General features: G+C 37.6%; 1 protein-coding gene across 2 annotated transcripts; it reads left to right on the top strand.

The window, feature by feature from the left end:
- Positions 1–630: 630 nt before the first annotated feature.
- Positions 631–13,315, top strand: c16orf72 (chromosome 16 open reading frame 72). Of its 2 annotated transcripts, NM_001016564.2 has the most exons (5): positions 631–657; positions 779–1,101; positions 3,023–3,103; positions 4,720–4,995; positions 10,749–11,689. In NM_001016564.2, exons 2-5 carry the CDS (start codon positions 906–908, stop codon positions 10,991–10,993), a joined length of 798 nt encoding a protein of 265 aa, NP_001016564.1. In that variant the 5' UTR covers positions 631–657; positions 779–905; the 3' UTR covers positions 10,994–11,689. The 2 variants fall into 2 exon arrangements, with proteins under 2 accessions (NP_001016564.1, XP_031748530.1); XM_031892670.1 differs by lacking the exon at positions 631–657 and having other exon boundaries at positions 663–1,101; positions 10,749–13,315.
- The last annotated feature ends 578 nt before the right edge of the window (positions 13,316–13,893 follow it).

Genomic DNA, 13,893 nt, shown 5'->3' with positions numbered 1-13,893 from the left:
TATTTTGACACACGCAACTACATTCGACCTGCAGAATGCGTTTTATCAAACCATCACCATCCTAAAAAACTTCCCATAAAGTTTAGCCTTTATTTGCATTTATTTATGTCCATTTAGATTGGTTGCATTCATCATGACTGCTGTGAATGTGGGACTATATATCAATATGGAAGATGTGTGTCAAAATATCTGTATTAAACGTATTTTGTGTTAAATTTAAGAAAATGTTAAATTGTTTTTTTTTTTCAAAACGGAATATGGCAATTCGTTCAAAGTATGTAAAAAAAATTCTGTCAATAATTGAAATTACTAGTTTAGTACTAAAATATCATACAGTTCAAGTCAACATCAAGGTTTGTTTCCCAACTTTTGCGCCTCTGACAAATTTTACCTAAAGAACATTGCAGGCCAGAAACAACCAGGCATGCGCCTGCTCAACATTTTTTTCAGTATATATTTTTATGCTCTGTCAACCAAGCTTGACCCTACCCAACAAATTGACATCATTTGACGAACACCAGAGATGTCCAATAATAGCAACGCTTAAGGTTCAAACCGGTTCTAAGAAGCCATATCGACCAATTGCAGGCGTAAAAAAAAAAACTGGGTGGGCGGTCTTTGCGTGCAGTGTGTCCCTGTAACCGAACACAGTGTCAGGTCAGCGGCGTCACAGGTTCAGTTTGTTTAGAGTCAGCAGAGAGGCGCTATGGGTGTAAGGTAGCGGAGTGATTTGCTTTAATCCAAATATTGTCAATGACGCGGATTCTATTTTATACAGTTACCGAAGACACGACGGCGTAAAGCTCCTCCCGGTGTGTGCGGTGTTGCTGCCCCTCCCGACCGGGAGTGCAGAGGAGGAGGGAGAGGGGAGAAAACGGGAGGGGTAGAAGGAGTCCGTGGATAGAATGGAAGACAAGAAAGAGGAAGGCGAGTCCGAGATTCAGGAACACGGGCCTGAGCACTGGTTCAGCAAGTGGGAGCGACAATGCCTGGCTGAGGCCGAACAGGAAGATCAACCGGAGGAGGAGGCCGAGCAGAGTCAGCAGAAACTCTGGCATCTGTTCCAGAACTCGGCCACCGCGGTGGCGCAACTCTATAAAGGTCAGGGGTGAGGGGCAGCGTGATGGGGCAGGGGGCTGGCCCGGGAACTATATGTGATCCTTAGACGCCGGTGCTCTGGGATTAGCTTCCTATACCTCGCCCAGTAACACAAGCGGAAACAAAACAAAATGGCGGAGGGTGTTCTCCATGAGATAAACCCAAAGGAATGCCAAAATCGTACGAAATCCCAATGTCAGCACTGTGCCTATTAGAAATACACAGTCCCTAAAGTCACCGTAACCATTTCTCTCTGTATCTGCAAGCTCGAACCCATTCTCTTTCTCTAGAGGCCTGTAGCTGCTAGGATTCTGTCTAACTGTTCGTGGTTTCGAGTTTCACATCGCCTGTTACGGCCAGTTTCGGGCCCCCAGCGCGATCGGAACTACAATTCCCATCACTACTTCAACTGTAGCAGGCTGGGAATTGTTAAGATAAGTAACGGACAGCCGAAAGCTTTTTGTGCCGCAGTGGCGTTCATTTAGGCCCGCGGGTTGTGTATTGTTTCTATTCTGCCAAGTGCTTGGGGAGACTGGCGTAACTAGGGCTGCTGTAATGCCCGAGCCGGAGGGGTGGCTGTTAGTAGCTAGCCTATCATATCTTGCATAGTGTTGTCGCCCATTTAGGAAATGGCGTCCTTCATACGCAGTGTTGCAGGATCTCATTATAAATGTGGATAGGATTCTTCTTAAAAAAAAAAAAAACTTGCCTTTCCTGTTCAATTTCTTACTTTTACATATGCTGTGTTCTATCAAAGAAATCATTCTAATTCTCAGCTGTTTTGTATCCAGGTCTCAGTCAATGTGTTAACAAGTAATGTGCTATTCTTCAGTAGTGTTAAACAGCCCCAGTCATTACTGTGGGGCTAATTTCAGCCATATGAGGTTCCCTGAAAAACTGCATCCTGTTTGGCTATATGGCTTAATTCCTTTCTTCAAGACCAATATGTTAACACTGTTCATCATTCTCATTAGTCACTGGCCAAGGGGAGCTGAACTGATCTAAGGTCTTGCAAATATTCAGACAACACATAATTCAGTCAACTTAATCATGTGGTGGTGGACTTGCCTGTATGTTTTTGAGTGAGGGTGAACAAACTCAAACCAGAATCCTGCTTAGGACTGCAAAGCAATATTGCTGACTACTGAGCCACCATGCCACCCATATATTGCCTCAGTGAGTGGAGGGTGGGCTGACCGCATCAGGTAGTAAGAAAAGCTGTTTGGTACCCTGATTGTTTGATAGCATTTGTTTTTTTCACACTACACACAAAGCAGACCACGGTTGTTTCTAGCATTTTTCTGGGAGTTGTAGATCAGCAAAATTAGAATCACAAGGTGATTGTTCTAGTCAGGATACCTTTACACAGTGTGTTTTCCTTTCTTAGAGGAAAACAAAAGGTAGAATAGGTGGGAGGTGTCAAGTTGTTAGGCATCACTCACTGATTTTAGTTTGCCACCTCTAACCCCAGGCCAGTGCTGCAGTGTTGATCCTTTTTTTTTTTAATAAAAAATAATAATTCAGGGTTCCATTTTGTTCTTGTGTCTGGGGCATTCCCTTGGCAAGTGAATCTGCAGCACAGATCTTTTCTGATCTCTGTACTGCTCTTGTCCCAATCTACAATAGGCACAGGGATTGCCTGGCACACATAGCAAATTTTGGAATGGAATTAGCAGGAAAAGTACCTCTTGCAGTGCATTTCTTGAGGAAGAGGTGTAGAGAATCAGGTTAGGAGGTATATGCCTGAAGGTGCCTAACAGCTTTTGACCCCCCTAGGTTTTCTACCTTCTTATCTCCTGTAATTCCCATTTTGCAGAATTTAAGTGTGTGGTTCTAACTCCGTTTCTTAAAATTGTCACATTTAAGTGGCTAGGAATGAGTACTTAGTGTATTGTGTTTTTCAGAATGATTGTTTTAATTCCAGATCGAGTGTGTCAACAACAAGGATTGTCACTTTGGGTCCCTTTTCAGAATGCTGCAACCGCTGTCACAAATCTGTACAAAGGTAAATATACATAATGTTTTTAATAAGAATACATACTTTGTTTATCAGCAATGTTTATTCAAATGTATTGTTTATTGGTGTTTGTTAGTGCTCTAATCCTATGTATATTTTTTAATTAAATGTATCTTTCTGTAGCCTAGCTTTAGAAAAAAGTTTGACCTGAAAAACTAAGTAGTCTTGTCCAATTGTTTTCTAATAGTACAAGTGAAATTATTTTTCCGTTGCTTTTTAATGCTTTTTTAAAAAAAAAAAACTTTTTAGATTTAGGTTTAAAATTTCTATTTTCCCTGTGCTGGTTTCCCAGTAGCTGCTTAGTTGGCGGGTTCGCGACAACTGTTGTTTGGATCATTAATTGATAAATTTAGTTGCAACATTAGATGAATATCAACAAGTAATTTATCAGTTGAAACAGTTGCTCTTTGGCAATGTTCAGTAAACCTTAGGGAGCATGCTTGCTATGGGTTGCTGTTGCTAAGAAATATCATTTGGTTACCTTTACCTTATATGGTTGCTCCTGAAAAATATAGGGAGGAAAATTAAACTGTAACAGACAAGAACAGTCATGCTCACGTGCAAAGCTAAATTTTAGTCTAATTTTGACTGAAAACCAAGTAAGCAAGGTAATATGGCACCATGGTGCTGTGATTCACACGTCTTGGTCCGGTGCTGTTTTTTCCTAACAGGAGCAGTGGCCCTAGGCAAAGCAAGTGATTCTATTAACTGGGGAGGGGTTCCTCTTACAGAATAGGGCTTACCTTGTCTTTTAAACTAAAATCTTAGAAAAACTGTTTAAAAAAAAAAAAAGTGCATTTTTTTTTGCATCATCGATTTATGTATGCACTAAAAAGTTGCTTGGCTATGCTTTAATTGTACAGTGTTTTGGTAAGGGCATAAATATTAGTGTTCTGTCAAACCAAATGTGTTTTTAATTTTGACTGCAATTTTAATTTTGGGATACAAGGCACTTCTTCAAGTGCAATAGCACACAGGGAGATTAGTTGCTTGTGGTTAAATCTGTTACCGCAGGTGACCTCCCTTCCCTTTGGCAATAAAGGGAATAGCTGGTGGGAAGGCATATGCAGCGCTTCATTTTTCAAAGTTTCCTATGCAGGAAAATGAAGAGCTGCACATGTCTTCCCAACAGCTCTTCACTTTATTGCCGGTGCCGGCGGCGTAGCGCTGGTGGGGGCTGTTGGTTTTTTTTTTTTTAAACAGGGAATGGTGCCCGCACCAGTATCCTTTGCCTATTTTTACGCCACATTGTGTCCTTTCTGACTATATTTAATAGCTATTCTTCCCAGTTCTTAAAAAGTATCAAAATAGCAGGACCGACTACTATGAAGTGCCTTTGTCCAAGGTTTATAGTGGGGTTTGCCTGTGGAAATATCTGGTTGGTATATTAATCATATTTGAGAAGAAAGGAGAATAGTTTATACATTTATTTCTTCCGATACATTATTTCAGGATGCTAAGAACGTAAAAGGATGAATACTGCTTTCAGCAGAAAATATATTTACCAAAACTTTGTCATTGAACATCAATGAATGGAAAAATCAATTGTTGTAAAAATTGGAGTTCTACTGTAGTTATGTAATTTTATATTTCTTTTATTGCAGAGAGTGTCGATGCACATCAGCGGAGCTTTGACTTAGGAATCCAGATAGGTTATCAGCGACGTAACAAGGATGTATTAGCTTGGGTAAAAAAACGCCGAAGAACTATTCGCAGAGAGGATTTGATCAGTTTTCTTTGTGGGAAAGTTCCCCCTCCACGGAACTCGCGTGCTCCCCCAAGACTAACTGTTGTATCCCCTAATCGAGCTACTCCAACAGAAACTGGTTCATCTGTAGAGACTGATTTGCAGCCTTTCAGAGAAGCAATAGCTCTCCATGGTAATTGTCAACTTAAGATACTAAATTAATATAATAATGTTGCTTAATGCCTAACATGACTTTTTATATCAGTTGTTTTGCTAAACAGCCTTGTGTGCTAGACTTGTTTAGAGGACTGCTAAAAAGATTGTTTTTCATTTCTAGAAAATAATATTTCCTTAGATTATTCTTCATATAGCTACTTATTTGTTCAACATGGCTAGCCATACTATACTTTGTCAGAGCATTAGGCTTTCAGTGCATGTGCAGAGACTTTCCTGAACATGTTCTGATCAGGTAGGGAAGTTGGGCAGATGGGAATGATGCCTAGAGCAAAACCAGAGGCTAAGTCCTTTTAACTGAAGTCCCATTTAATGATTCAACCTTTGGTCAAACCTTCCTTTAACTTCCTAGATACAGATCTAAGAAAACTTTGTTTCATCAGGCATTTACCTATAGCTTGGAAAGCAAATAAGGAGAGATTTCAAGTACATATAGCCTCCCACTATATTTTCAAGCCAGTTTCACTTTTTGGAAACCACTGATCTAGAGGGAAAAAAATAGATTCCTGCATTGAAATCCATTTTTCAAAAACACAGATTTTGTTTATATTTCATTTTGAAATTTCACATGGGGTAGCAATATTCTTCATTTCCCAGGGTGCCACAGCCATGTGACTTGTGCTCTGATAAACTTCTTCAGTCACACTTTACTGCTGAGCTGCAATTTGGAGTGATATCACCCCCTCCTAGCAGCCAATCAGCAGAACAGTGGGAAGGGATCAAGATAGCAGCTCCCAGTAGATATCCGAATAGCAATCATTATTAAGAAATCCAAGTCCGGCTTGTGAACAGCTACATGGGAGTAGCAGAAACAATAGGTTACCTGAAAGCAGTTCTAATGTGTAGCGCTGGCTCCTTCTGAAAGCTCAGACTCGGGCACAAAGTACTGAAATGGCTGCCTACACACAGATATTACAACTAAAAAGAAATACATTTGTTGGTTCAAGAATAAATAGTGTAAATTTCAATAAATATTTCATAAATAAAATATATTTATATTAAAATATTAAATATAATGTTTCAATAAATAAATACATTTTAAAAAAAATCAGCCCAAAACGCTACTTTTTAAAGCACATTCCTTCAGTATTTAGATGAGTACAATTTATTGTCACAATATTGTTTTTCACAGTATGTCCCCAAAATAGGACTATTATGGATTTCTTGACCAGATCCCTTCAATAACTGGAGATATATCCAAAATATATTGAGTGATTTACATGAATTGGCACATTATAAGGTTGTTTACAGTTTGTATATTTTTGCTATAAAATTTGAAGCATTTCAGGCATTTTTAAAACATTCTGCATGCTATACTTTAGGGCAGATTTGTGAGTAGTTCACTTTTACAATTTATGGCTGCATTAAACAGTGTAGTCAGTAATATGCACCAGCCAAGCAGTATAGACTATTTGTGTTGGCTTCATAATTATAGGGCTTTAACTTTGTAATAGATGATCCTTTATATAATGTATTTGAATTAAAAGTTTTATTCTAACATATCCTTATAAAAGGCCTGGTAGGGAAAAACAAAACTGTGACCTCGATTATTGAAACATTTTCCTACTTTGTCCAAGAAAAACATCCATTTACTTTAGACCAGTGCTGTCCAACTGGCAGCCTGCCGGCCCCCCCTCCCGTCTGGCTGCTGTGACTGCTGTACTGTAGGCTTAGACTGTAAGTGCCCTCATCGTTCACCTGTTCACACCTCAGCAGGGCCAGCATTGTGTAACTGTATGTGTATGGCACACAGGGGGCATAGGGCAGGCAGAGCATGGCGCACACAGGCAGGGTAGGGCAGGCAGAGTAAAGGTGCCCATACACCTTCAGATCCGCTTGCTCGTGCGCACCTACGGGTGGGCGATATTGGGAGAATCCAGGCTGGGGCTGGGGCCAAACGATCGAATTATAATGGACGGGTATAGGCAAAGTCGGTCCGTTGATGCGGTCCCTGATCCGACTAGATTTGTTAACCTGGCTGATTTCAGGCCACATATCGGTCGGGCAGGCCCATCGGTGGTGCCCATACACGGGCCGATTAGCTGCCGAATCGGCCTAAGGGACCAATGTCGGCAGCTAGAATCAGCCTGTGTATGGACCTTAAGGCACACACGGGCAGTACTCTGCCTGCCCTATGCTGCCTGTGTGTGCCATACTCTTCCTGCCCTATTCTGCCTGTGGGAGAAAAACCTTGCACGGGTTTCCAAATGCTAACAAACTCCCAGAACAAACCTCTGCCAACACTGCTTTAGACTATGGTTTACTCCCTAATGACTTATGAACTTGAGTTTGATAGCTTACAAGTGAACAATTTTTACCTGTGCATAAATTTATATTAAATCTAGGAGCCTATTCTAAAAGTTTGATGTCTGGGAGACATATGACTAACGATGGCCATTTCTACTTTTATCCCAGTTTTTATATATTAAGTCCCATCTAATTAATGTAGTGTGGGGAAAAAAAAAGCTCAATCACTAAAGCAATGATTAATAATTTGGCACTGTAAGAATGATGTAGATGCATAGTACTGTTGTGTAAACTAGTTACAGCAGCCCTTAGCAGATTATAGGGCATGTAAACCCAAGAATACAGATTTTCTTAGTATTGGAAAATTGTGTTTGTAAGGATTTTTTTTCATGCATTATTTCATTGTATTATTGAATTACAATAACATTATTATGTCAATGTAAACAGGCAAAAAGTTCAGCACAAGACTTATTTATTGAACTAGAGTTGAAAGTGGAGTCTACTGCCCATTTAATAAACTAGGAGAAAACCTCTTAAAAACCAGTTTACAGCCAGTAAAACCAAACTAATGGGTCATCCTACTCGTAGACCTAAAAATGTGTGTGGGTGTTTTTTTCGTTTTTGTTTAAACTCTGTTTGCATAAACTTTAGCAGTATGATCTGCAGGCAGGAGCATTAAAGGGATTTGGTGCATAGCAGATAAATTATGTAAATTACTAGTTAGTAGTTACTAGTGTTTTTGGTTATCTTTATTAAAAAGGATGGATAGTAAAATAAAAATTTAAGCCTACTTGGTTTTTGCCTAATCTGCTGATGCAATGCCACATGTTTTTAATCTAAAGTCTGGTGTTGGTTATTCTGTTTGCCTGAATAGAAAAGTGGCTTAAAGTTCATGTACAGAGGGTGGCTGTCATTGGAACATTTTTTGTTCCATTAGTGAGTTGCCATAGGCTCCTGAAATAAGGACACATTTGTACATTTTTTACTTAAAGGAGAAGGAAAGGCCAAGATGTTAGGCACCCCCAAGTGACTTAAATTGCTTACCTTTTACCCTGGGCTGCGCCCCTGTTAGGAGAAAACCGCACCAGCCTTTCCTCCTTTAAGCATGGAGGTTATTATGATGAGACCACCATCATCATGCATCCTTGCAGGGGAGATCTGGGCAGCTACGTGACAGATGAGATAGTGTTGATAAATGTAAGATATACAAAATTACGCAAGCCCCTTTAAAGCCATAATGGGATAGGGATAAGTTAGACAAATATGTGATGGCGATACATGTTTAAATTTTTAGATCTTTGTTATTGTACAACCAAGCTTTATCTTGAAACAGTCTGTTAAAATTACAATTTTTCTATCAACACAAACGACCATTTCAAGTGATATTGTATAGTTAAAGCAAGGAAAAACTGTGGGTAGCTGCCTGCTTGGTCCTGCAAACAGTTGAACGATGGTAAAATTTTTAAACCTGCTTGTTTTCTGAGCAGTGTTGGATAAAAGATTGCTAGATGTACGGTGGTTCAGTGCACACTAACCTTATGATAATTTAATGGTTTTGTCAGATTGCACTGACATTGGTCATAAAGGAAAGAAAATCATGTGTATTGTGGCTGTACTGGCAAAAGTACCAGGGGCTGGTTTGACTACCTACCCTCTTGTAATAGGTGCCTTGCCTTAAACCATACTGACTGGTAAAAGCTTGCCTGGTTTCGTCACTATCTGTTTTGTTAACACCACCTCAGAGCAGCACTAGTGGAAGAAGTTTTATCGGAGGAAATAATCAAAATAGGTTGTATTATTAATTATATTAGTGTTGGTTAAAGATATTTAAAGGGGTAGTTTAAATTAACTTTTAATATGGTGTAGACATTTATACAGCCTTCATTTTTTATGTTTTTTCATTTATTTACCTTTTTGTTCAGTAGCTCTGCATTTGGTATTTTAGCAGCTATCTGGTTGCTAAGGTCTTATTTAACTAGCAACCAGGCAGTGGTTTAAACAAAAGATGGGAATATGAATAGTAGAGGGCCTGCATAGAAAGATAAGTAATAAAATAGTAACAATAATAATAAATTTGTAACCTTACAGAGCAATAGTTTCTGGCTGCTGGGGTCAGTGACCCCCATTTGAAAGCTGGAAGGAGGCGGAAGAGAAAAGCAAATAATTCAAAAAATAATAAAAACCATTGCAAAGTAGCTATAACATACTAAAAGTTAACTTAAAGGTGAACCACCCCTTTAATGTAGATATTGTTGATAGTACCAGGCCTTTAAGAGGCTTTATCAGATATAAATGGCAGTCTACTATGGAAGAGTTATTTTTCCTCCTACTATACAGCTTTTGCTTTCATAGAATTGATTATAAAGACGTAATATAAGCAGTAAAACATATGTGTCTGAAAAGCTTTACTGTGTAAACTAAAAAAAAAAAAAGTAATGTTTATACAGGAATAGTATGATATGTTCTCTGAAATGTTTGGTATGTAATGTTTTCAGATTGCAGTGGTCTTTCAGTAATGTAGATCACCATTGCATTAATGTAATAAAGATTGCCATTTTTAAGCATTTAAGGACATCATCCTAAAACACTTTTTTTCTCTTAAAGACAACTTGCACTTAAAAACCATTTCAAATTTCTGATGAATGTATATTGCAAAATTGCTTAGAATTATAATAGTGGTTTCTGTATGTATAATTGCTATTAAAAGTAGTGTTTGTCCTTTTCAGTTCAGCCCTGGTGGCTTTGGCTTTTGAAACAATGTAACATAAACTCTTGCTGGAGGAGACTAGCTTTTGCAACATTGTTTAAAAAGTCATATTTAGGAGTTAAGCAAATGCAGTTTTTAATAGCAAAGTTTAATAAATTAATATGGGAAAGTTGCTTTATGTCCTTTATTTTTTCCTAGTTAGTACTTTCTTGGTACACGGGGAAAGATTGTCACATATGAACAGTTGTTTGATAATTGGAAACGGCTATTTCCATATTATGATACTGATTTTTTAGATAATAGATACAGTAATTAGAAAATTGTCTTTGAAAATTTGACAATTGGTGGGCTTAAAACAATTGACCTCGTACACAGTCTGTGGCATATAGGACATTTTTCAACTCTGTGCTTGTGTTATTTAAAATACCCAATATCGCCTTTCAATGCTTCCCATAAGGCAACAATAGTTGGCAATTTGCAGCCCTAGACAGTTTTGCTAAACATTTTTAACCTAAATTAAAATAGCTAATTTGAGCTTGGTCTTATAATTAAGGTTTACTTTCATTTGCTGTGACTTTAAGAGCTTTGACTTGTGATTCTTTATACCCTCTTCCACAAAAAATACACCACTATATTGACTTTTTTTGCTTGATTAAATGTTTAATGTAGACCTTAATCTGTGTCTTAACAGGTGTATAGTATGTGAACATGTTGAAAACAATTATGTAGTTAATATAAACTGTTATATTTTCTTTCAGGTCTCAGTGGTGCAATGGCTAGTATAAGTGTCCGCTCAAGTACTCCAGGCTCACCAACTCATGTAAGTGGCAGTTCCAACACTGGCCGCAGGAGAAATGGACTTCATGATGTGGACTTAAACACTTTCATATCAGAAGAAATGGCACTCCACTTGGACAATGGCGGCACTAGAAAGCGTACCTCAGCCCAGTGTGGCGATGTCATTACAGACTCACCAACCCATAAACGCAACAGAATGATCTAATCTGCAAAAAATTACAAATCCACCATGCTGCTTTAAAGCCACTTGATCCTCAACATAACTGTTAAAGAAAGGAACCATGAAAGCCCCTTCCCTTCTTCACTGTTTAAGAGAAGTGAATTCAATAATGATTGCCATAAAGGAAGTGCTAGGTGTTACCATAGATGCCTCTAATAGCTGTTTTTTTTTCTCTCCTACAGTTAACATAGCCGAGGACATCTGATATTTTGTAGTAGCTGACAAACAACAATGATCCAAGTGAACATCTGTCCATTTATTGCAAAGTGCCCTTACATGTTTGCAAAGGGAAAATATCAGATGTGTTTTTATTTTATTTTTATTTTATCCCCCTTTTTGTTCAAGCTGTACTGAGTGTTTTGCTTCAACAGTATTTGCCATTATTTTGATACTGCCTAAACCTGACTGGGCACTATTCAAATTGATGGGCTAACTTACCTTCACACCTCCTCAACTTAGCATGCAGCTAGTTCCTGTTCCTTTGTGTGGGGAAAAATTATAAATGCTGAACTTTTTTTTTTTTTTTAATATTGGTAATTGTATGGTTATCTATAGAGGTGCTATGATGGTCATTCAATTAATACTTAACATTGATTTAGTACAAGGATCTTTATTGGATTCACTTTGTGTGTTTTAGTGCTCTGAAGTAACAATATTAAAAACTTCCCCCCAATTAATCTCCATAGGCTTCTTAAATTTCGTCAGTTGAAGCACATGTATGCACTTATTTACATGCTGATTGTATCCTTGTGAGGTAAATGTAAAATGTACAAGCCACACTAAATGCTGAAGTACCCAAAAAAAGCTTTACTATAACTCAGTTACAGTTCATTTTGTTAACTGGTAGATATTTATTTCCTGTTGAGTCTCATGTAAACCTATATTTTGTAAATGTTTTTCTCCCTATTTTATAGTTAGTTTCAAGGTCACTTACACTGCTCTTATTTCAATGCCCTTTGGGGAAAAATATGGAGTTTAACTCCTAAAATATGGGCTAAATAAGGGTTAATATGTGGCATGCCATACTACATATTAAAATGCTTGTTGTGGCTTCATCTTCTGCCCTAGACTGCAAATGACTTGTTTTTAATTGGATAACCTTTGTGCATCTAGTCTTGTTACCGGTTCTATGATATCTTATAAGAATTGAGCCCAACCTTTCTGCACAAACATCTGCTTTCAGTATTTTGCAAATATTCCTGTGGAAACATCTCAAGTTTTGCAAAATAAACATTTAATGACTCTGTTTGCAGTTTTCCAATCAACAGCTAACAGTACATGGAGCTCTTTGCTAACAGTTGCTTGTAGAGTAACCCAATTTATGCCTCAAGTGGTAAAAGGGCTAGCTATATGGTTTCTCAAATCTGCTGCGTTGTTTAACAATTTACATGCCACCCACAATGGAATTGACAGCGCCAGCATAGAATGATTGCTGGGCCACACTGTAGATTATATAAATGGGTTTCTGTTTGATCATCATGCACATTGCTGGTAAACTCACTGCAAGGCATAGTTTAGTGAGATGTGGAACTAAATGGGTTTAAGATATTTACATTTTCTTTTTGGCCATGTGACAAAATAATCAAGCTTTGTACAGCAGATCAAATGTTGACCTTAGTAACTTTTTGTATTTTTAGAAATGTTGCAAATACAACATTGTTTCTAAATGAGTAATTTCATCTGGATTCTTGATACTTCCTGAAACAATCATTTGTGATGTGTCAACTGAACTTCATTTATATTACAATAAAGGCACTCTTATGAACCCTGGTTTTAAACCACCTGACACACTTGAAAGAATATGGTGTGAGGAGATAAAAATAAAACTGACTTGTGTGCATCTTTGTTAATCTATTTTATCAACACATACCTTAGCTGAAAGGTTCTTTTAAGTTTACTGTTTATAATGAAGTTCAGTTCTGCAAACCATCCCAATGATCTCTTTTTAAAGCCCTGGTAGTGTAGTAAGTAAAATATGTTTATAAAAAGGCAACTGCAGACTCAGTCTTTAATTATTTAAACAAGCCATATTTCCTATGATATGGCTTCCATTTTTATTAGTAGTGCATTGTACACTATCATTATTACACAGATTTTAGAGAATTTATCCCTGCAGTTTTTTTTTGTACTGTGGCATCTGTACATTGATCATTACTAGTTCTCTCTGTATTTCCTTCTTAGTATCAGAGGGATTTTGAGAAAAGTAGTTTGTACTGTGTTGCCGTTTTGAGGTATTTAATTTGTAAAATCTTTTGCTAAAGTTGACACTATACTAGTTAAAGCCAATAGGGTGAATTGTTTTTTTTTTTTTTTTTTTTTATTTGAGCAATAATATACTGGAATTTTTCACAACTTTTAAAAGGGCCACTTTACCATCAGGTTTCCTAGTTTTCCTATTTCAATTTGCCAGATCCATATGGGAAATAAAAATGAAGGCTTTATGGATTTCAAATTATTCAGCTTTTGTTCGCAAAGGTCCATTGTCTAGCTTAGTTGTAAGCTATGTTTGCTGTATTAGTAGAGTCGGAACACAGTTAGACATTCCCAATTTAAAAAAAAGGGACATTTATGCAAAACACCAAAATACAAGACTGCAAAGATTTCAATAGAACTTGGTACAAAGTTTTATAATGTGTTGTTTTAAACATGTATTAGCAGATATTTTCAGAAACCATATTGTAAAGAATTTTGATTAGCTTTGCACACACAATTCTTAATGGGTGATAGAGACAGGATTCTTTTTCTCAAGCTCTAGCATGTACCATAGGTGTACAAATTCATCTGAATTGGTTACTTCTAATCGGCATTGCAGCATATGCATTTTATGTCCAGTTCTGAATTGGCAATTATAGTTGAGATAAAAACTGCAACTGCTGCAGATAGTA

This window comes from Xenopus tropicalis, chromosome 9 (assembly GCF_000004195.4).
Source record: "Xenopus tropicalis strain Nigerian chromosome 9, UCB_Xtro_10.0, whole genome shotgun sequence".
In the NCBI taxonomy this organism is placed as follows: Eukaryota; Metazoa; Chordata; class Amphibia; order Anura; family Pipidae; genus Xenopus; species Xenopus tropicalis.
Note: the sequence above shows the minus strand (reverse complement) of the source record. Positions and strands in the feature narration are given on the sequence as shown.